Genomic DNA, 23,021 nt, shown 5'->3' on the forward strand with positions numbered 1-23,021 from the left:
GCATAGTTCTTTTCTGTATTAATGTTTGTGAGTAGAATAGTACAGATTCAGAGTGTTCTTGTTAGGTGCAGTCCAGTAAAACTTGAAGATAATATTAGACTTTGCAAGAAATAGAAGGAGTATGTAATATAAGAAATGCTCAAAATCAATCAACTTGAAACTTTGAGGAAAGCGATTCCAGTCTGAGGGAGGAAGGTGGGGGTAGTGATGTAGTTACAAAATGGCGCAAGTAAATGTTATTGAAAACTTAAAAAATTAAGAAAAAATATAATAAAAAATTTATCTGCTCTGAAAAGAGTAGCGAGAGATTTCATATTTCCAACTGATGTAATTTCAAAACTTTTTGACGTAAATATGATTGATGTAATTCTAAGACACACTTTTTCAAAATTCATAAAATTATGCCAATTGTATGTGCAACCCTGAGATTGCACCAGTGAAGTATTATTGGCCACTATCGCTGTCCTAATTCAGATGGGCTTGAAAAAGAGAGAAATAGTAATGTGGTAGAATTATGGGCAAGTGATGTAATGGGAGTGACATCTCTGACAGCAGCTATGAGTTCTTGTAGGAAATACTGATTTTGAGGAGCCATTGACAGCACAACCCAGTGGGAAAGATGGAAGCTTGATAAATTAGCTACCATAAGATATATGAAATTAACTGTGTTTATTTTTTCAGATCATAAAAAAAAATAATATCATTATATAACCAAACCCTATTCTGACCACAAAATAGTTAAAATATGTTATTTAACACATGTAATCTAAAGTGAAGCAAAACAACATTTTGTACATTGTACGATGTCTGACCACTCATATGATAGATATTGGGACAAGTCTACATCTACATGGATACTCTGCAAATCACATTTAAGTGCCTTGCAGTGGGTTCATTGAACCACCTTCACAATTTTCTATTATTCCAAACTCATATAGTGCACGGGAAGAATGCACACCTATCTCTTTCTGTATGAGCTCTAATTTCCCTTATTTTATCTTGGTGATCGTTCCTCCCCATGTAAGGCGGTGTCAACAAAGTATTTTCGCATTCGGAGGAGAAAGTTGGTGATTGGAATTTCTTGAGGAGATTCCATCACAAACGGAAAACGCCTTTCCTTTAATGATGCTCATGCCAAATCCTGTATCATTTCTATGACACTCTCTCCCATATTTCGTGATAATACAAAACGTGCTGCCTTTCTTTGAACTTTTTCGATGTACTCAGTCAGTCCTATCTGGCAAGGATCCCACACCGTGCAACAGTATTCTAAAAGTGGACAGACAAGCGTAGTGTAGGCAGTCTTCTTAGTAGTAGAATGGTAGAAGGTTAAAGTTCTTGCAGTGAAATATGTAAAACTTGCAGTTTTTTCTATGTTGTTTCATTAAGTGCCGACAATATGTGCTTTTGTTCTTCGACCATGTATTCTGTTTGAATCTAATGTCTGAAGTTTGATGCAGAGGTTGACTGTAAAATTTTTCACAATCATTACAGTTTATTTTACAAACATCTTATTTTCAAAACTTATTACACTTATTATCCATATTATGGCTAGGTCAAAATTTCTAACTGTTAATTATTTATGAGCCACATCTGATGTTTTTTCTATCTCTACTTTTTGTGATGTCACATTTCATAAACATGGTAAAAGGTAGCAAATTGATTACCGAATTAAGCATTAAACGCAGGTAGTTTTTCAATGACAAACTGACTGCAATACATCTGGATAAAACTATATCCAAGGACAACAAGTCAACCAAAATGGAAGTTACTATATTGTAGTTATCAAAAGAGGTTAATATACAGTTTCCATTATATCATTATGAAATCAAAATAAGGACCTAAAAACGCCTAAGAATTTACGAGGTATAATAGACAAGATCAAAATGTTGGATTCAAATAATTATCTTCAATATACTATTTATAAAATCATAAAAATTAATGAGAAATATTAAAGAAATGAAAAATGAGTGCAGTGGTAAATTAGTATTGAAATTCCTTAGGCTGAGAAGCAAGTTGTACACTGATCAACCAGAACATAATGACCACCTACCTAATAGGCAACCTGTCCACCCTTGGAACAGAGAACAATGGCAACACATTGTGGCATGGAAGCAACGAAGCCTTGGCAGGTCGCTGGAGGGATTTGGCACCACATCTGCACACAGAAGACATCTAATGCCAATAAAGTCCAGGAAGAGGGGCGATGAACTCTGACGAAATATTTGATCACGTCACAGGTGTGTTCAATCAAGCTCAGATCTGGCGAGTTGTGGGGAAGCACATCAATTGGGACACTTCACTATTTGCCTCAAACCACTCCCTCACACTCCTGCCCTGAAATAGCGCATTATCTTTTTGAAAAATGCCATTTCCATTGGGAAATGTGACCGTCATGCAGGAGTACAGGTGGTCTGCAACCAGTGTACGACACTTCTTGGCCATCATAGTGTCTTGCACAAGCTCCACTGGACCCATGAATGCCTACTTGAATGTTCTCAGAGCAAAGTGCAGTTCCTACCAGCTTGTCTGCCACCCACAGTACAGGTGTCAAGGAGTATTCCCCTGGAATATGACGGATCCACACCCTCCCATCCACATGATGAAGAAGGTATTGGAACTAATCACGCCACGCAATACTCTGGGACTTTGCCAATGTCCAGTGCCGATTGTCATGTGCCCCTTTGTCATAGTTGCCAATGTTGTTAACATTGGCACACACATGGGTCATAAGCTGCAGTGTAGATGGTCTCCAAAGAATCTTTGAAATAAACTTGAATTCTTCTTTGTGTATGAAACCAGAAGACTAACACAATACATTAAATTAGAGATTATAACACTATTCTTTAACTAATCTTTTATGAATATTCTATTTATAGTGAACAAAACAACATCAGCACAGAGCAGTACTAATGAAACTGCGGCCAGTGTGTTGCATGTAGCCCGAATCAAGTATTCCTGTAACCTGCAGGTCTCAGCCATGTGTTATAATAAAATGCATCTGGCAACTATCAGCTGTACCTGAAAGTATCAACTAACATTAAGAGCTTCTTGAGTGTGTAATTTTCATGATCAGTAAATAACAGAAATGCTTACAGAGAAAGAAATATTTTAAAATGTGCTTAAATTAAATTGATGTTCGTGAATTCGGCTGTGACCTAAGTATTCAAATGGAACTAACGTGGGTCTGTGAATGTATATTATAGAGACAGTTATCTTCAGGTGTGGTCCAGTGGATATGTGTACTAAGGAATATGAAATTAAATTAAGGCTGTTGCAATACAACTCAATGTGTAGAAGAAAAATGACATTCAAAGCATTTAGTTAACATTTGTGATCATGTCTCATATTGCATAAACCATTTAAGTCTAAGTACACATGCTGATATTAATCAGTTAGTCATCCAGTCACACAGGTAGCAAGACAAAACTTCATCCAAAAATTACAGTATGACAATTTTGGGGTAGCTCAGAGTGCAACCAATCTGAAATAGAGAGCCATAGACACAAAGAGTGCAGATTTTTAACAATCAGTACTCGGGGGGGGGGGGGGGGGCAGAAGCCAACTCATTGTGCCCTTTCTATATCTAGTCCACTAGGGGCTCATAACACATTAATTTATGTAAGTTACAATTAATGATAAGATCAATATATATGTGATCTGGGGTGCCGCCCCACAATGTCAGTATTGTTTCTTGCGCAAATAAGTTTGATAATTACTGGCATAGAGAGACAAAAGTTCATTCTGTTAAACATTATGTAAAAAAATCAAGAAATTAACTGAGAGAAGAACAAGAGGAAACAACTTCAACAACAACAACCAAAGTAAAATACAGAGAAATTCTTTGATTAAATAATATAATTTCTTATCTAATGAAGATGAAACTACATGACATCTGCTCCTTAGCTCTAACTAATTGATCTTTTGTTTACAATGCTCTTATTGGAACGATTTTCCACTTCTGGTAGCTGAAGATGTGATGATAATAGACAGTTTTATGTTTTCATTGAAGGATGCTATCTTTTCAGAACGTGATGGAAAATTGTCCCAAGGTTCATACAGTAGAAAAATATAGATAAATGTATTAAATTCACTTTAATAATTTACCTTATAGGTTCATATTGTTCTGTAAACATATAAAAAGAATTTTGGTATGATAAACCTGAAAGAACCACAAAGTTCACTAATGTTTCGAACTAATATTTAATAAACTGGAACTGATTAAAGATTTAGAGACTGCAAATAAAATGTGAATGGTTCTCATTTTACCTCTTACTTTATGCTAACAAGGGGACCATACAACCCTCCCTCACCAATTTGATTCATATTGGCACGATATGTAGAGCATGACTAGGACTTTGAAGTATGGAAACAGGAAAACACAACTCTCAACTGTTTTGGAGAAAATCGAGCTTGAAATTATATCCATGCTTATATCCTTTGTATGATTGTTAGTATACAAAGAGTCCACAACTGAGTGAGTAAGGGCTTGATTCCAAAAGTACAAAGTCTTTGCATCGAATCTCTACTGACATTTTTTTTCCATTCTCATATAATTTTAACAACAGTCTTATTATGAGGATGTAGAATATCATTTAATTATTCATTTATTATTTTCATGATCTTCAAAAGGGACAAAAGAAATCCATAAGGAGATTGGAAACAAAAGAAGGACACACTGGAACTCCCAATCACATCAGTATAGTAATATAATTTATATTATTGTATCTACATTTTTGGCAAATATAATATGTATCCTACGCAATGTGCATGATTGAGGGTGATACTGATCATAGAAATACAGAAAAAATTATTATTGTGACATACAGCATTTGTAATGAATGGCGAATTTCTGCATGTGCATGACTTTTTAAAGCATTTATTGCAAAACAGATTTGGTTTACGTTCATGACTGATTCTCAGTTATCACGCAGTTTCATGGCATACCATGCATTTCTCTTGATAGAATTATGTAAGAATGAAGAAAAATGGTAATAATAGTGAGAGTCAGTCCACACATCTCACCCTTATGAAGCTAAACTCACTTGACTGCTAGATCCTTGAATACTAGAGACCACATGAAGCACATAAGCATGCATAAACTCTATTTTCTCGAAAATGGTTGAGAGTTGCGTTTTACACTTTACGTGTTCTTAAGTCTTAGTCATGCACCATACATTCTGGCAATATGGATCAATTCAGTGAGGGTAAGTTTGCACCATTACTTTTTAAGCTGTTTCAAATGGGACAATTATATCATCTAAATGTACTTAATTTTCATTACACTTATTAATATCTTTTAGCTACAGCTTCATTGTTCTGAGCTTTGCATTATTGTATTATCAGTCAAATTGCAAACTAAATCTAAAACCTGTAATTATATTACGCAGTAATGTTTTTAAAATGTTGTTGAATCGTTCTGCAACACATGAGTTTACTTCACTCAAGTAAAGTCATGATTAATCTCATGTGTCTTAATAAACTCTGTAAATACCTTCTTGTAAAATATCCAATATATGAAGGTTTCTTAGAGGTCTTACATGCAGTATTTTCAGAAAAGTGCTGATAATAGATTTATCAGTCCTAGACTTGACTGGAATATCCTGTGCAAACTGAGAAAATATGACTAACTTTAAGGATTTGATTCTTCTCCTTATTTATGAAATACATCTAAACTTTTGTGTGTCCATCTCGTCCATTGAAATACCTCTAAACTTTTGTTTGTCCATCTCGACTAAATCATTTTGCTATAACTGAACAATAAATCAATATATAATACCACAACACTACTTCCTCCATTTTTTTCTCTTTCGTTTGTAAAACTCTGTATGACTACTCTTCTAATTCTGTTCCAAACAACTGATCCATCTCCTAATTTGTTTTATAAACTTCTTCTTATTAACTTCAGATATTCTCACACACTCCATCAGTGCTTTATTATTCGTTTTGTTTCTGTCTGTGGACCAACAGCCATGCTACAATGGTAAGCACTGTTGGGCTGGGATAGCACTTGGATGGGTCACTGTCTGGTCTTACGGGCGCTGTTGGCAAGCAGGATGCATGAAGTCCTTGTGAGACAGATTGAGGAACTACTAAATCGAGAAGTAGCGCCTCCAATAGCGAAAACTGACAACAACCAGGAGAGCAGTATGCTGACCACATGCTCCTCAATATCTGCATCCAATGACATCTACCAGCAGAGGATGACATGGCAGTTGGTCAGTACTGTTGGGCCTTCCAAGCCCCGTTCAGACAGAGTTTACTTTAGTTTTCAGTGTCTCTCTGTGGAAATGAAACTCTGTTTACTTATAATACTGTCAGGAATTAGAAATGATTTTCCATTTGTTTTTAGCAAAACGTAATAAGTACACTGTAAAGATTACTATACCAGTATATTAAACTTAGTTCTGTTTGATTTGTACAGCTGAGGAGGCTAAATTTCATTACCACCGTTTTTAATCTCTTTCTTGGCAGTTGACTATCAGTGAATATGCTAATATCACTCTTTTATCAACAGGTCTGTATTTATGTTGTATCAAGTGCAATGATTTATGTCAGCTGAAACGAAAAGATAATTATTTCCTTAATGGGATACTAGAAAGTCATTGCCAGGAAGCGTGAAATCAAAATTATGTTTACAAATTTCAGTAATCAATTAACTAACTAAACCTTTACCATATTTTTCACTTCTGTAGAATCTCTGTACAGTGCTGAGAATATTAAGATACACAGAATTCCATGTACACTATTGATGATAAAGTTGCTAAACCTGTCTGTCTGCATCGCCGATATAGCCACTTGCTTACTGAAAGCAATAATTTTTCCTCTCTTTCATTTTATTTTTCATCTTTTTTTCTACAATTTTCATCGTTTCCTTAAGTTCTATCTATCTTTATCGACATGGAGCAGAGATCCTTCCTGCTGTATTTGCATTTGAACATATTGCTATGCCCATGGAGAGCAGTCAATTAATTAATGTATACAGCAAACCAACTCAAAACATTGTTTACCACTGAAAGAACACTTACCTTTTACAGGTCTGCTGGACTGAAGATGAGAAGCAAGGGATTAGATAACGCTTAGGTTGCCACTAATACCCAAAGAAGCAGCCACTAACACTATGCTGCATAGTGTTGAGGATCTGCAGTATCTGAACTCTGAATGTTCTATGCACCAGTATTACTAAACACTTGTCAGCCGGACACTATACACTAGACTGACGTGAGCTCACCAGAATTGACGACTCCAGCAACAAATAACTAGAAGTAGAACTTCCTCATTTGAGTCTTGCAGCCACATTTAAAAGCAGGCCATACAGGAGTGTCACCTAGCAACTCTGGGCAGCAAGAGTTGAACTGTACCTAGGCTGTCGCCAAAAGCGATGCTGTGTTAGCATGCAGCATCTGTGCAATGCTCGACTCTGGCATAAAGTTGTCGATAGTCGATGATACTGTTGTCAGGTGATAATACTGCACTTCCAACGCCGTCAGTTTTGTGGAACAGACCCTTATCAAATTATCTTTATGTAGTTGTTGAAGTAATTCTTTATAAGCCTACAAAACGTTGTTGATGATGATACAGAAGTAATACTTGCACACAGTATTATTTTACACTTGTCAGCCGGACACTATACACTAGACTGACGTGAGCTCACCAGAATTGACGACTCCAGCAACAAATAAGTAGAAGTAGAACTTTCTCATTTGAGTCTTGCAGCCACATTTAAAAGCAGGCCATACAGGAGTGTCACCTGGCAACTCTGGGCAGCAAGAGTTGAACTACGCCTAGGTTGTCGCCAAAAGCGATGCTGTGTTAGCATACAGCATCTGTGCAATGCTCGACTCTGGCATAAAGTTGTCGATAGTAGATGGTACTGTTGTCAGGTGATAATACTGCACTTCCAACACCGTCAGTTTTGTGGAACAGACCCTTATTAAATTATCTTTATGTAGTTGTTGAAGTAATTCTTTATAAGCCTACAAAACGTTGTTGATGATGATGATACAGAAGTAATACTTGCACAGCTTACAAGTCACATCAGTCAACAGTTTGTTAGAGGTGGAAATGAGCTTTGACAGCACAAGAATTGTGAATGAATTCGGTTATTATGTTTTTCGTGGAAACATCTCGATATTTGACTTTATCGATTAAGTAAAAACCAAAGGACCGATTATCAACTGTGATTTGAAACCTGCTGCTCTCAAAGGTGAGTCCAATCCTTTAACCAGTGCCATTTCTCAATCAGTGTTTTCATATTCTTTACTGCTTTTACCAGCCCAGTGTGGTAAGGATCCCAATTGCTCATAGTAGAGTATATATATATTGTGTGTGGGTGGGTGTATGCGCATGTGTGTGTGTGTGTGTGTGTGTGTGTGTGTGTGTGTGTGTGTGTGTGTGTGTGTGTGTGTGTGTGTGTGTGTGTGTGTGTGTGGACTTCCCCCCCCCCCCAAAACAACTGAATTGAAAAAATGTTCAAATGTGTGTGAATTTCTAAGAGACCAAACTGCTAAGGTCATCAGTACCTAGACACTACTTAAAGTAACTTATGCTAAGAACAGCACACACACCTATGCCCGATGGAGGACTCAAACCTCCAGATGGAGAGACTGCACAATTTGTGACATGCACCTATAACCATGGAGCCACTCTGTGTGGAAATACTGGATTGATTTAAGCCAAATTTGGCACAAAAACAACAGGCCTCACAAGTATCAGCACTGTGGAGTTCATAGCCTCCCAGCACCAATAGTAGAAGAGATAATGGCAAAAACGTGTTTTTACCATATCTTGGCGCATAAAGCCGAGTTCACACAGGCAACAAAAGTACCGCCACTGCTAATGGCGAACTGCAGTTGCTTTGTAGTTGCATGTGTGAACTCCTAGTTTTCGGTGGCGCCATTTAAGAAGCGCAACTTTTGTCACGCCACAAAAAGTTGAACTTGGGTCTACTTTGTTGCGCCATTTTGCCTTCTCCACAATCAAATAACGTCATTCGTTTGCTGCCTTGTGGCTGGATTCAAACCTTTATAGTGCGTATTCGTTCGCAGATAGTGCTTTTGTTTCTGCGTTTGCTATTAATATGTCGGAAAAGTGGTCAACAGCGACAATTATGAGATTCTTGGGGCTGTATCAAGAACGAGAATGCCTTTAGAACCATAAAAGCGAATCATACAAAAACAGAAATTTGAGAGATGCTGCATTAATTGAATTAGTAAACAGTATGCGTGAATATGTACCTGGAATTGATGTAGCTACAACAAAATTAAAAATTCGAAGCATTCGAAATGTTTACATGAATGAACATAAAAAAGTACTGAAATCACTTAAGAGTGGTACGTCTACAGACCGGTTCTTAAAACATGTAGTCGAGACAAGAGAGACGAGAAAGACTTTGGTAAGTAATATGTACAGCCGTTTAATAAGGTGAGACAGTGACGCCATTTACAAACTGCGTAATTACGAAGAATTTGTGGCGCCCTGTGTGAATGGTAGCTCACAGCGCCACTCCAGAATGACTTGACTTGTGGCGATACTTTCATTGCGTGTGTGAACCCGGCTTAAGCTGCCCTACAAGAACTTAATTTGCATGGGAACAGTATCAGCCTGTCAAATCAACCTACTGTGCAAGACACACAACATGTCAGGTGTAAGAAACAGGTTTTTCTGGGCCCAATATGTCGACTGTCCCGGACAACAGCCATGTTATGCTGGAATCATATTGGCCTGCTTTATCAATCTGCTTCGAATGGCAGCCTGTATGTCACATGTAAATAAATGACTATCAAGCCCTGATGCATAGTCTACCCTGCTTGACAGGTATGTTGTGGGAGTAGTATCAGCCTGCTGTATCGAATTATACTGCAGGGGCCACATTTGCTGATGAGCATGGCTGTGAACAAATTGACAGGGATAGAGGAGGGGCTGGATGCAGTGGGGAGGAGGAAATAGATAGAGGGAGGAAAGGAGGGGGACATGCATGTAAGTTCAGAATTGGTCTGATATTTAAAATATATCAGTCTAAATTCTAAAAACTGGTGTAAATAGACAGATATCAGTCACAGCTGAAATGAAAAAGAGTCTAATAAACGTATGATGGTATACTCAAAATTTGGCCTGAAAAATTAGCACATCACAATGTCAATTACTAAAAGGAAATGAAATTGATTATAATCATGACTGGAATAATTATATATGTTGTCTGTATCTTCAAAAAACAACATAACAGAGCAGGTATGAAGGTTCATGAGGATAATAATTAATGTTAACTTGTGTAAAATGAATACCATATTGTTAGGTGGAGAAAAATATTTTTCTTCTTCAAAGATGATTTTCCTCATTTCCAAACCGTTTACTTTGTGTAGATGAAAGACAAAACTGTTAACAAAGTATAAACGTTCATGAAAATGGTTGAAAACCAGTAAAGGAAGATGTTGCAGTCAGACAAAAGTACTGAAACCAGTAACACTCACACTAAAATGCTTTGTTACACGGATTGAGACACATGTACTGCTGAAATATGTCTGTAAAACGAAAGATATTGTGTCCAGCCTGAATACTCCTAGCCATGAAAACAAAAAGGCAAATTATTAGGATTTCACATAGACTGAGATCTCAGCTGGGATACTCCCCTTCTGAAATTGTATGTCAGGTTAGCACATGTCATCTGTCTGTTGTACGAGTTGAGGAGTAGTGTCAGTCACAACTTCTATTATATATGTGTTTCACATTCTTCCACTCCCACCTGATTACATAATCCAACTATTGGGTAATTCTGTAGGCTCAAAATTAATGTTAAAATGGCATAATAATGTTATCAAGGGCATTGCAGGACTCAGTCCACTAAAAGCATGTAGAGATAATTTTAAACAACTAAATTTAATGACTACCTGGCCTATAAACCTACACCTGATTTGCCTAAGTAAGTTTGATTTGTGGTGAACAATTCATGCCACAACACAGGAAGTGGATATACATTTAATGTGTCATATGCTAGGCCATATGCAAAGATCCATAACAGCTATAATTAATTTCCATAGTCTAGGCCATAGGCAAAGATCCATAACAGCTATAAATAACTTGGAGTTGTGTATTTCAACAAATTACCTGAAAATGTCTATTCCTTACCAGTAAAGTGTTTGAAAATTAGAATTGTGGAATGGGTGAAATGAAGGGTTTTGCTCTGCTGAAGAGTTGCTTGAGAGTGAGACACAAGAACTATATTTCATATGAGGATAAACAATAAATATACAACAGACTTTATTTTATAACTATATATTGCATACTTTGTAAGTACTTTGTTACCACCTCAAAATTTTTGTTATTTACCTGTGTACTGTTTTTGTCATTCATTTAACTATGGAGTGCACTAAACTTGTGATTGCTCTGTTATATAATTATTTACTGTTAATGACATTTGCTTAATTATACAGTGTATCTATTTTGTATTATTTTCTTGAACTTAGTGACATATGCCTTGGTTTTTTTTTAATCGGTTGGATGTAAAGACGCTTGAAGGTGAATAAAGCATTTGCACTCATATTTGTTGATGATCTTGGAGTTTTTCCAATCAAGATGTAAAACACTTCAAAAAAATCGAAGAATTCAAAGCCACCAAGGCTGCACAACCAGAAATACATGCATAAACCTGAATGATAAACCATAAGATAAGCAGATAAATTATGCAGTCTTTATACTAAATCAAGCTGCAATGAGTTCAACAAAAGAAAGAAATTGTGGTCAACTGTGCATTGGATCTAGCTTATTTGGTCAGTTTTCTGCTTGACTGTAATTTTCTGACCGAAGATCACAAACGAAGAAAGACTGTAAATAAATCAAAGAAAGGTATTTTTGTCTGATATTGCTTGGATTCGTACTACTATAGAACCTACCTGGCTGATAATGGAGATGTCATTGTTTCTGATTGTGTCATTTTTAGCCAAGAAAAAAAAACAAGATCTAAACCGTTTGCTTAGAAGAGAAGCAGATGTCTGTTGTTTCATTCTATGACATCTCTGATTACGTAACTCAAAAAAGAGTCTCTCAAGCAAAAGTACATGACCGACAAAATCTTAGGCCACCTGTCAACTGCAGTGCAGTAACAATGCAAACTTTGGTCAGTGTGAAGAGATTTCTATTTCAAGTCTAGAGTTACACAGATACTCCACAACCCACCATACGGTGCGTGGTGGAGGGTACCCTGTACCACTACTTGCCATTTTCCCTCCTGTTCCACTCGCAAACAGAGTGAGGGGAAAACGACTGTCTGTATGCCTCTGTATGAGCCATTTTAATGTTTCAATAACAGATTGATCCCCCAGTTGTAACTAGGATGTCACAATAAAAGGCAAGGAAGTTTACTGTAAAAATTCTATTTTCTCTCTCTATTAGTCCTTCCAAAGGCTGGTTTGGCGCGTTATCCAGTAAAAGTAAGTTGCAGTTGCTCAAATTGTGTGTCAGGGTGGTGTCATTAGAGCATCTGCCTAGTGATTAGGAAACCTGGGTTCAAATTCCATTAGTGGTACAGATTTTCATTTGTTGGTTTAGTCTGCTCGTCTATAAACATAGGACTTTTCCTTATTCACCAATTTCGTTTTGATTATTTTACTTTAGGGATAAATGTAGTGTCATAACAGTCAATGGACATTTCATTGTTCATCCATACACGTCCTTGATTTTTGTAATTAAGCAAACTGTGATTTTTTGTCCACTTGATGAAATTTGTAAAAACTAGCAATACAATGCTTTTTCCAAAAGTTCAGTTTTGGGTTTCTTCATTATCTTTCAATATTTATTGCCAACTCAAGTTTGTTGGCGTACTTCAAAATTGAGTCAGTAAGCTTCTTAATATCACTTGTTGTAGAACTGTCTGCACCATACTTACCGGCTAACTTAAGACCAATTTCTCCTTTTTTAATGACTCAATAATGTTTACTTTATCTTCAAGTGACAACAACACTTTCTTGCACTTTGACAATTTTGAGCACAGCTGCAATATATAGCAGAGAGCTGAGATTGTGTGGGGTTCAGGCAAGTAGTGGAACTGACTAAAAAGATATCGCTGGTGGTTTACAATATGCATAATCGCAAATTCCTATAACTGAGGTCTAGATAATCAAGTCTCCAATGTATGGGTATGGAGAAATTCCCAAGCTTCAGTTGGTGGAACGAAGGCAGTACTTCGTTTTAGTTACTGAGGTAGAATTTTAACAATAACTCATACTTATGTGGATATTTGTTTTTGTTCTGTCTAATCCAGCAGTTGGTGGAATAGTCATTGTTGCATGCATTACTTCGAGATGTGCAACCATCTCTAGCAGCTGCAGAGGATATTATGAGCTGGCTGGCTCACCTATTTATCTCTCAGCTGAACTGTAGATTTTTATGCCTATAATATTGTGTTATGGGCATACAACCATCACTTCTATCAGTCAAAATGTTATTAATAGTTGACACATAGCCCACAGGAAGATTCACAAAATGTATTTCATAAATACTGGTATTGTAAACCATTATGCTTTATTAGTTTGTGTATTTAGTAACTACTGAAAATGTTTGAGACTTAAATGTTGTAAACATTGTGCTACGTATTTCTTGTAACCATAAAATAACTTAATTTATTTTCAAATAAAACATTACAATTAAAATTGCAAAATTTCTATGGGATCTTAAGAGAGAAAGCTATAAACATGTTTTTTCGTGTATATTTTGTTACTGTGCATATGAAAATATCAGTTAGGAGTCACAAAGTGTGTGAAATTCATTGAGATACACGATCAGATGTGTGGAGTACTTGATATAAAACACTTATCATTCTGTGCACTGTAGATTCAACCATTACTTTCCATTTGCGGAATTGATTTTTGTAGAGATAATGTACAACATCACATGTTGGTGTGAATTAGACTATTAAGCAAAAAAATACGCTTGTGCTATAGCAGTTTTCACCTGTAAGCATGGATATTTGATGTATGCAGAGGTAACAGATGTAGCAGAGTCTGTGAGTAGAAAAAAAATCCTACTAGCTGTTTCCCTGCCAGTACCAATGAAAGTTCTAAGAGACAGAAGGAAAGATATTATGGACTGCACAGTATTCACCATCAGAATGATTGGCTGGATGCCAGAGTCAGTGCCTGCATTGCCACCATCCATGGAGGCTATACCACATCTAATATGGGTGTCCAGGTTGGGTTGATACCTCTTACCTCTGAACCACATATGCTGCTGATCTGCAAAAGTAATCATTTCATATCCTCCATATGCACTGTTGCAACAAAAACTCTTGGGTGGTTGGAAACCTCTAAAACAGTGGACTAATTTTTTTAGCTGTGTAGTTATAAATTCTGAGTTGATGCAATTTTCCAAATAATTTGGCCAATGTTTTTTATTTATCCTTTACTTTCTGAAGAATAATTCTGCAAAATATCATCATCACTATCTGACTCAATTATTACTCCTACCTACACATCAAACACTCCCTGGATGATCTCCAACCATGCCCAAAACCGTCGCATAACTTGTCCCAAGTTTATGCTCAATTTATGCATTATTCTGCTTTTCTGAGAACAGGGGTTAACTGGCTGTTATTTTGAGTTTGTAAATCTGACCCTAAGACTTTTGTCAGTTTAAGTCCGATAGCTACACCCATGGAACATCAAAAGATGATGGATGAAAAGAAACTTGTGAACCATGAGTCACTGATACCAACAAAATGAACCTTATCTATTGTACCTTGCAAAAAAAGTCTCATCCTGACATCTCTCTTCCTATTAAACACCTAAATGGAACAATAAAAATCGTTAGCAAGTCATGGGAAAATCGTGCAACACATTATTGCAGTATCTCAAAGGAACTACAGAACTTGGTATATTCTTTGGTAGAGACTTACCACTGCTTGCCCATGCTGATTATAATTATGGCAGTAGTATCTCTACTAGACGTTACACCAGCAGAGTTCTTATCACACAAGGAGGATCCATTGTCTGCTATTGTTGATAGCAATGTCTTGTGGCATCTTTGACAAATGAAGCAGAGTACCGAGTTGTTGTCTCCTCGATTGATGATTCTAGTTAGATGCAAAGCCTTGGAGCAAATTAAGAATTTCAGGTTTGAATGCGATGATAATAACAGTCAAGGTGCCATACTTACATCGAAGGACACCTCTGAAGGAAAAATAGAGGTAAGATGCATGTTGAAATTGTAGGAAAATTCATTAAACAATACATTGGACAGGCTTTCAAATGAAAGCATGTTGAGACCTCAAATCAACTTGCTTACATACTGCATAAATCACTCAGTAAAAGCTATACTCTTACGACGTTTGAAGAGTTAAGAAGAAAACGAAATAAGTAGGAACAGTGTTGAGGTTTACTATCTTTCTTTATTCTTGTTTTGATATTTACATTTTGCATAATGTTCACATGTGTGTTTCCATATAGTGTCGTAGTAACTCTCAGTCAGCGTTATTAAGAATGCTGCATTAAAATGTGTTCAGTTGTTGCATTTTCTGACAAATATTGTGCAAATAGTTACATACCATCACAATCAATCAAGGCAACTATCCACGTAAACCTTTGCAAGTGATTTCTCTTGGTGACATCAGAATTTACAACCATTCCGAATTTCATTTGGCGACCTACTGTTGTTCAGGAAGCCATCGTGAGTTAATGAATAACACTGAGCTCGCTGTGTACTGTCTGGCAGCTGCCATATCTGTCTATGAACATTGGCCATCATGTTATCAAAAGACAGTCTAGGGTATAAATCAGATTGTTTCGGTCCGTCGTCATCTTGAAAATAAAATTTTTCCATTGATTTACTTCATAATTGAAAGGTCTGAGTTTCAGTATTAAGCAAAAACATGTGCGGCGAGTTATCCAATATATAAAGTTGCAATTCTTAGACAAACGACTTTGCCATGGCATTAGATATTAAATAAAACAAATTAATTTTATTTATTAGTTCACTGAATGATTTTCACAACGTGAAACTCACTTACGGCTTGTATACTACCACAACAATGTTTTTGAATAGTTACGACATGTCTGTATGGAACTCTTCCATGAAAAACCTCCAGCAGCTAACAAAGAATCTAAAAAGACAAAAACTACCGCGTCGACTAGTGTCATCTTTGAGAAGTCAACTTTGTGTTGTTGAAACAAGTGTATACTATTCCGGCGGTCCTGCATTTTATGGTGTATTAAAATATTTTGTTGTTACTTTCGTCTTCACACATAGGACATGAAACTGTCTAAGGTGGAAAATAATTCGAAATATGCATTTTGCACCCTTTCCTTTTGTTCGAGAGCCGCCACGGAAGGATGAAATGATTGTTTGTTAAACGTAGGTTTTCAGTTTGTGGACATGCACCTGAGCGCTGTACAGAAGAGGAGGACAGCAAATTTTCGGGACGACGAAACAAAACTTTTAATACAACTTTGGGGAAGTCCATTTGTTCAATCGCAGATAAATTCCTCTCATAGAAAAGGGCCCATAATGGTTCAAATTGCTGCAATGATGCATCAGTATGGATTCTATAGAACACCAGAAGAGATAACAACAAGAATACGCAATTTGAAATGCATTTATCATAGAATAAAACGAGCACAGAATAGTGGTGCGTATTGCACGGAAGGGCCTGATTGGCATCATTTTAAGGCGTTAGACGCGATATTGGGTCGTAGTTCATCTACAGAATTGCGGACGGAGCCCATAGCAAAAGTGAAAAAAGAACCTGGTGTAGAAACCTCGGACAATGCTTATACATTCAGCAACGTATGGTTAGTTTACTTTTCGCACATTTCAGAGTAGACAGGTGAAGGCTTTGAAGAAAAGTTTGCATTCATTGTGGAGTAGAATAGATGCATGTAGAGTATAAATTGTTGAGTATATGTGTTGTTGATCAAAGAAGACAGAATTTACAATTGCGCGCTGAATAAATAACATTTTGTGTGCATGCCCTCAGTTTCTCATAACTCCTTCTTTTGTGCTGCTTATTATGGTGATGGCTGTAAGCAGAATGCTGCATGGCAAGCAATCAGAGTTGCATGCTGATATTTGCACGTCACCAAAAAATGGGATGTTATTAAGGATGTAGACACTAGTGCATCGGATGGGTTCACTGAAAATGCAGAATATTTAAATCTGTCATTTTGCATTTGATTTTCTCTCCTTTATTGTTTAAAACCATGAAATGATGGAAGTTATTGATTCATATGTGGTCAGGTATTCTTCTTTTCCCTTGTATATCTCTAAAAGATGTTGAGTGATAAAAAGCTGAAACAATTAGGCCTATGTCACCTACTTATACGTTACTAATTAATTATGCTGGTTAAATTTATGATCGATATCCTGCATTCTGTGGAGCAGTTTTTTCTTTTATATATATATATATATATATATATATATATATATAAGGGGCAAACTTCCAATTCTTGACTTATTACTTTTGCCTTGACGTACTGCAGTGCAGCTTAAGCTGCTGCTTGTATTGTGTTGTCTTCTTTGTATTTAGGAATAACAGCGACATCATATTATTTTAATATCTGTAGATGATTATCATCTGATGTGTTTTAGTAACTGATATCTTTTAAGTAACTACAAAATAATTATTTTGAGTACTTGAAATGAGAATAACATTTATGTTGCAAGGGTGTGAAAATTGATTTTATTGAGGTACAACATACAATAGTTTTCTATGACTGGCTCTAAAGTAGCATAATTTGTCAACAGTATTTTTATATACTACTTCCATATCCAACCATTCTAATTGAGATTTTGCTAATATGTCATTATGTTTGCCATCGCACACCTAGTAATGCCAGACAGTCGTCAATGCACATTTTTCTTTAATCCTCCCATGTTTTCTTTCTGGCTTGTTTTCATGGCATGTTACCACATATACAAATTTGCCCTCTCAGTTATCTATGTGAGGGCCAATTGAAGCATACAGTACCATCCTCATTTCATTCCAGCACCAGTGGCTTGAATGAATACCAGGACATGCAGAGAAACAATCAACATGCATATTAAGAAATAATGAGATGACTTTAACTTTTTGTGATGAAATAGATCAGCAGTAGTACAGGCACAGTTACTGCATTTTACTTACATGCTACATACATGCCCTGTATTATTATTTTATTCAGGGTAGGAAAACTAATGGCTCTTCAGAGATTTGCCTTTGTCTGACTTATATTTTGTTAATAGTTCTGTCTACCAGAATTATAGGTCTGTGAATTTTGCCGGGGTTCTCAAGTATTGTGCAACAACTGAATTTAAGCATCCAGACTGTTGTAATGCTTGTGATGAACACCACCGTTGCTGTAGTGTCCGCATTTGTCATTGGATTAACATTTCTGTGACACTCTTGTATTTACCTATGAAACAAATTCATACAATATTGCTGTTCTTTTGATTTCCTATCTCCCCTCTGCAAATCCGACAGAATTAGGGTCCCATAGTGAGAAACAATACTCAAAAATTGATCAAACAGGGGTTTTGTAAGCAACCTTCATCGTAGGTGAATGAAATGTTGTTTATTCATCCAGAGATAGTCTCTCAAGGACATAGGACTTGGCATTGTAATAGAATAAAAAAGAATATTTACGATCGTATGAGGGTTGGATGGGCGGCAGGCTGTGGTCTTGGTGAAGGATTCTTCCAGTGGTTGTGTATAAGACATGTACTTTTCTTCAATTATGCTTTATCTGTTCAGTCCATTTGAGGTTGCTGTGCTTACATATTTCTAGATATTTTGTGGTAGTCACTGTTTCTTGTGATTAACAAGGGTGTAACTGAACAATAACAGGTCTTTCCATCTATTTATGCACAACGTATTTGTCTGTGTTTAGGGTCAGCTGCCACTCCATAATCGTACGTTTTCCTATGTGAAGCTTACTGCATTTCAGTTCAATTTGGTATCATTGTGACTTACTTATGTACAGCTGTACCAACTACAAATATCTTCATGCCACTTCAGATGTTATCAACCTGACCATTCAAATATACATTGCACCGTAACAGTACTTTACTCCTGTGCAGTAAATCTGAAGCTACTTCACATCTTATAATCCCTCCACTTTAAGAATGGTGTGCTGCAGGCTTTTTTCTAGAATGTTCTTATTCCAATCACAGTGCATGTACAATATTCTGTAATGTTGTGTGTTGCTCACCAGGCAACATTGCATTACTGTAATGTTTTCCATAAATTTAAAAACCTTGGATTACCAAAATTGTGCCATTTAGTGTCTTCTGTTTCTGATGAACAAGCAGAGCAAACTGAGTTTCACAAGATAGTTGTTGTCAGAATGCATGTTTATTCCTACAGAGGATTTAAGATTTCTGATAAGATCATAAGTGAGCATGCGCTGTGCTCTGTACTTATGCAGTAGATTGATGTCAGCAATATTAATAAGTAGCCATGTACATTTGTTGTCATGTACTGCAGTCCCCCGTTGTATCTCCTCTAAAACTTATAGCCGCACTCTTTGGACTATCAGTGTGAACTTACTTGAATGCCGGATACAGGCTCAGCTTCCCTGTAGCTCCGGCGTCTTCTGCTTGCATCAAACTCTTCTCCGAAGATTCTATATTTTGAAGAAGGTGAAAATTCATCTACTATTCCAAAATCCTATTATCATGTCCAAGTAAACACTCTCTCAAAATTCAGTTGCTGTTAACATATTCTATATTCAGAATTCAATACGCCATTTCACTGCCACGTTAAACAGTAAGCCCACTTTTTCTTAGGGCATTCGCATATGACTGAATTCAACAAACTTAAATAACATTTTTTCTCAACGATACAATACTAATATACATGTCCGTCTGCTCGAGAACAAGTCACTATTGATAATAATCATTTTTTTTCTTCCTTTGTCTCTCCACAACACACAACAATCACCAATGTTTTTCATGCATGAAATTCGTCCACAGAATTCTGGGCTGGAAGTTTTTCTTTTCTCTTTGCTGCAACTTGTTGGCCCGGTTTTGCTCTTCTTTCTCAGTTAGCGTGCACTAATAACATTCTGCGGCAGTGTGTATCTGTTTATGCTACAACCCACTAAAAAATAACGTTTGTTCGAAGTGGCTGGAACACAAGTGACTCCAGACTTTCGTAAAATTCTGGTTCACTACAGTACACCTGTCTCTTGAAAAGGAGAATACCTTGCACCTTTTCCAAATCAGTCCAAATGCTTTGTTGCTGCAATTACAACAAAATAAATGACTGCTAGAAGGAACTTTCTTTTGATCTATGCAGAACCATGCAGCTCTCTCATGGCACTCTAGCCACTTTTCCCCATGGATGAGTTTAGGCCTAGTTAATTTTGTGTTCCACAATCCCTTGTTTCAATATCTGTCATTTTAGCACTTCTACAATAGTTGAACGGAAAAGACATAGTGCAGTATTCCTCAATGAAACTTTGTGAAAAGATGGAATTCAGTATTTTGGCCTTCTCAGTGTTGCCCTTAATTTTGGTGACAGTACGATTAACTTCGATCCATTTGACATTATGTAAAACTATAACCATCGAGGACTGTCAGGCTGGCATAAAATTTTTTTGCACTTAAATTCATTGATAAAGAAAATTATTACAGAACTAATCCTTCTAATCCGTAAGCAAACAGAATTCTTCAAAAGCTGTTAAATGAGATGAGCCGTCATACTCAGAGGTTTCAGACCACCTTACATTGAACAGAAATATTTCAGCCTAATGAGGAAACCTTAGTCTGTGTCGCCAGAGACAGCAGTCACCTGTGCACGAGGCATACTTGATCATGTGAATGATTTTCTCTCTCTCTCTCTCTCTCTCTCTCTCTCTCTCTCTCTCTCTCTCTCTCTCTGTGTGTGTGTGTGTGTGTGTGTGTGTGTGTGTGTGTGTGTGTGTGTGTGTGTGTTCTCTCTATTCCTGATGAAGGCTGTGGCCCAAAGCTAATGCGCAGTGTTTCTTAATTGTGCCTGTCTGCAACTTAAAGTGTCATCTTTATGGTAAGTAGTAATATGTCTTTTCCTTACATAGTTGATAAACCATTAAATGAAATGATCATATGGTGTTATTGGTCGGGAGACCTGTCTGGGGTTGTCGGGCAGCTTTGTACAAGTCCTTCTATTTGACATCTCATCACCTGTGTGCCTGTAATGAAATGATTAGGACAACACAAACCTCCAGTCCGTGAGTGAAGAAAATCTCTGACCTGGCTGATAACAGAACAGGGAGCCCACAATCTAGAGGCAGTAACAGTAACCCCAAGACCACAACCTGCAGACGAAGAAACCATTAAAAAGTAAAACGTCACTGGTGCTGATAAAAATAAAGAATTTTTAGTGTTAGGTGAAGACAACATTCCTGCCAAAAATTATTTTGTGAAGCCACCAAAAACTGCAGAAAGCCTTCATTGAGGCTTCATACCAGACCATTTCAAGGGCTGTTGTAGTTTATGTCTGAATATATCATTAATAAATATTGTTTTCTGATGAACTTGGTTGTCCCAGTCACTGTACAAGTTTGTAGCTTTCAGTTTTGCATCATGGTATGTCGACCAGCAGTGGGATTGGGAAGTAGTATTATATGATATATTTTGAAAAAGGTTTCTAAATTTAAGCAAGTTATGATATGATGAGTACATTTAGGAAGTAATAGTTAGACATGTTCTGAAGGAAATTTGTTAATTTGGACATTGATATTCCCTATATGCAGCAATTGCAAAATGTTAAGACCCCAACTACATTTGTGATACCCAATGCTTACTGCACCATTATATCTATCTTAAGCCTACATAGTACAGACAACAAAGAAAAATTGGAAAGGGGGGGGGGGGGGGACTGTGTAGCCACAACTTTTTTTTTTACAGTGGTAGGGTAGTGTGTGTCATGGACAACATAGTAAAAATTCTGCTTGGTTGGGGGTGGGGGTCATTTAAAGCTCACTTTTTTTATGTTTTCCTTTAATAATTTGAAAACTGTGGACTCTAGTGAAAATATTTCCCTGTGCAAAATTAAGCTACATTAATTTTTCTATCAAACAAGGTCCAATTCATTGTTCCTTTGTGACTAATAGTTTCCAAATTGCAGGGCATGGAAAAATCACAGATTATTAAAAATAGTGTTTTAACGGTATAAAATTACTGCTTACTGTTAAATGAAGTTGGTTAAGAACAAACATTAAATGTGTGAACCATATCTTGAATACAGAACCATGCAGATCTCATGGCACTCTTAGTCACTTCTCCCTTTGAATGAGTTTAGGCCTAGTTAATTTTGTATTCCACAATCCCTTGTTTCAACATCTGTCATTTTAGCATTTCTACGATGCAGTAAATCCGTATTAAGGGATAAATTGTGTTGTGGATGTGTAACAGGTTGGAGGGGGAGGGATGGAGGGTAGGAGCATGAGGGCAGGTATGTGATCCAATTGTGGCCATGCACTTCTTTCCTTCAAAGGAAGTGTGAGGGAAGGCAGGTGATCAGATTGTGGTCATGCACATCTAGACTGATGATCTAGCAGGTGATTGACCCCACTAGCTACTGCATTGTCATAAGAAACAACTAGAGGGTTTTCATAAGGTTTACGAACTCCGCAATGCACCTTATGAAGAAAAGGCGATGCAGTGGTCAGACACATTTGGGGACTGTTTATTTTTCACAAAGTACATTAACACTACATAAATCTGTGCACACTGTTCTACACTGCTATAGGGGAAGTTAATTCTTAGTTGCTCTGTACGGCAGTTATAGCATTCTTTCTGGAAAGGCAAATTTTCTCAGTGCTGAGTATCTGGTGCATCACCGAACCTCAAGTCTCCCAACAGCTGAAGAGGCCCAGAGACTTAAATGTCTCTCTCTGCAATGAAAGTAGGTGACCAAGGTGTTATGGAACTTCACATATTTCAGCATAATGCATTACAGCGGATTACTGTGCTAGACTTGAACGTTGTCAGTTGCATTTCATGAGACTTATTCACACACCTTGAAAGATACACTGTGGATGTGCGTTCAGTGCAGCCCACCTCACAAGTGTCAGTAA

General features: G+C 36.9%; 1 protein-coding gene across 2 annotated transcripts in view; it reads left to right on the forward strand.

Annotated features, from left to right (window-relative positions):
• The first annotated feature begins 16,115 nt into the window (after nucleotides 1-16,115).
• Nucleotides 16,116-23,021, forward strand: part of LOC126336450 (uncharacterized) — a 73,064-nt gene continuing 66,158 nt past the window's right edge. The window contains exons 1-2 of one of the 2 annotated variants that reach the window (XM_050000160.1): nucleotides 16,116-16,251; nucleotides 16,343-16,775. In XM_050000160.1, coding sequence (XP_049856117.1) covers nucleotides 16,360-16,775 — 416 coding nt within the window. In that variant the 5' untranslated portion in view covers nucleotides 16,116-16,251; nucleotides 16,343-16,359. Of the gene's footprint in view, nucleotides 16,776-23,021 lie in introns of both variants that reach the window. The other variant, XM_050000159.1, reaches the window with a different exon arrangement.

This window comes from Schistocerca gregaria, chromosome 2, assembly GCF_023897955.1.
Source record: "Schistocerca gregaria isolate iqSchGreg1 chromosome 2, iqSchGreg1.2, whole genome shotgun sequence".
NCBI classification, from domain to species: Eukaryota; Metazoa; Arthropoda; class Insecta; order Orthoptera; family Acrididae; genus Schistocerca; species Schistocerca gregaria.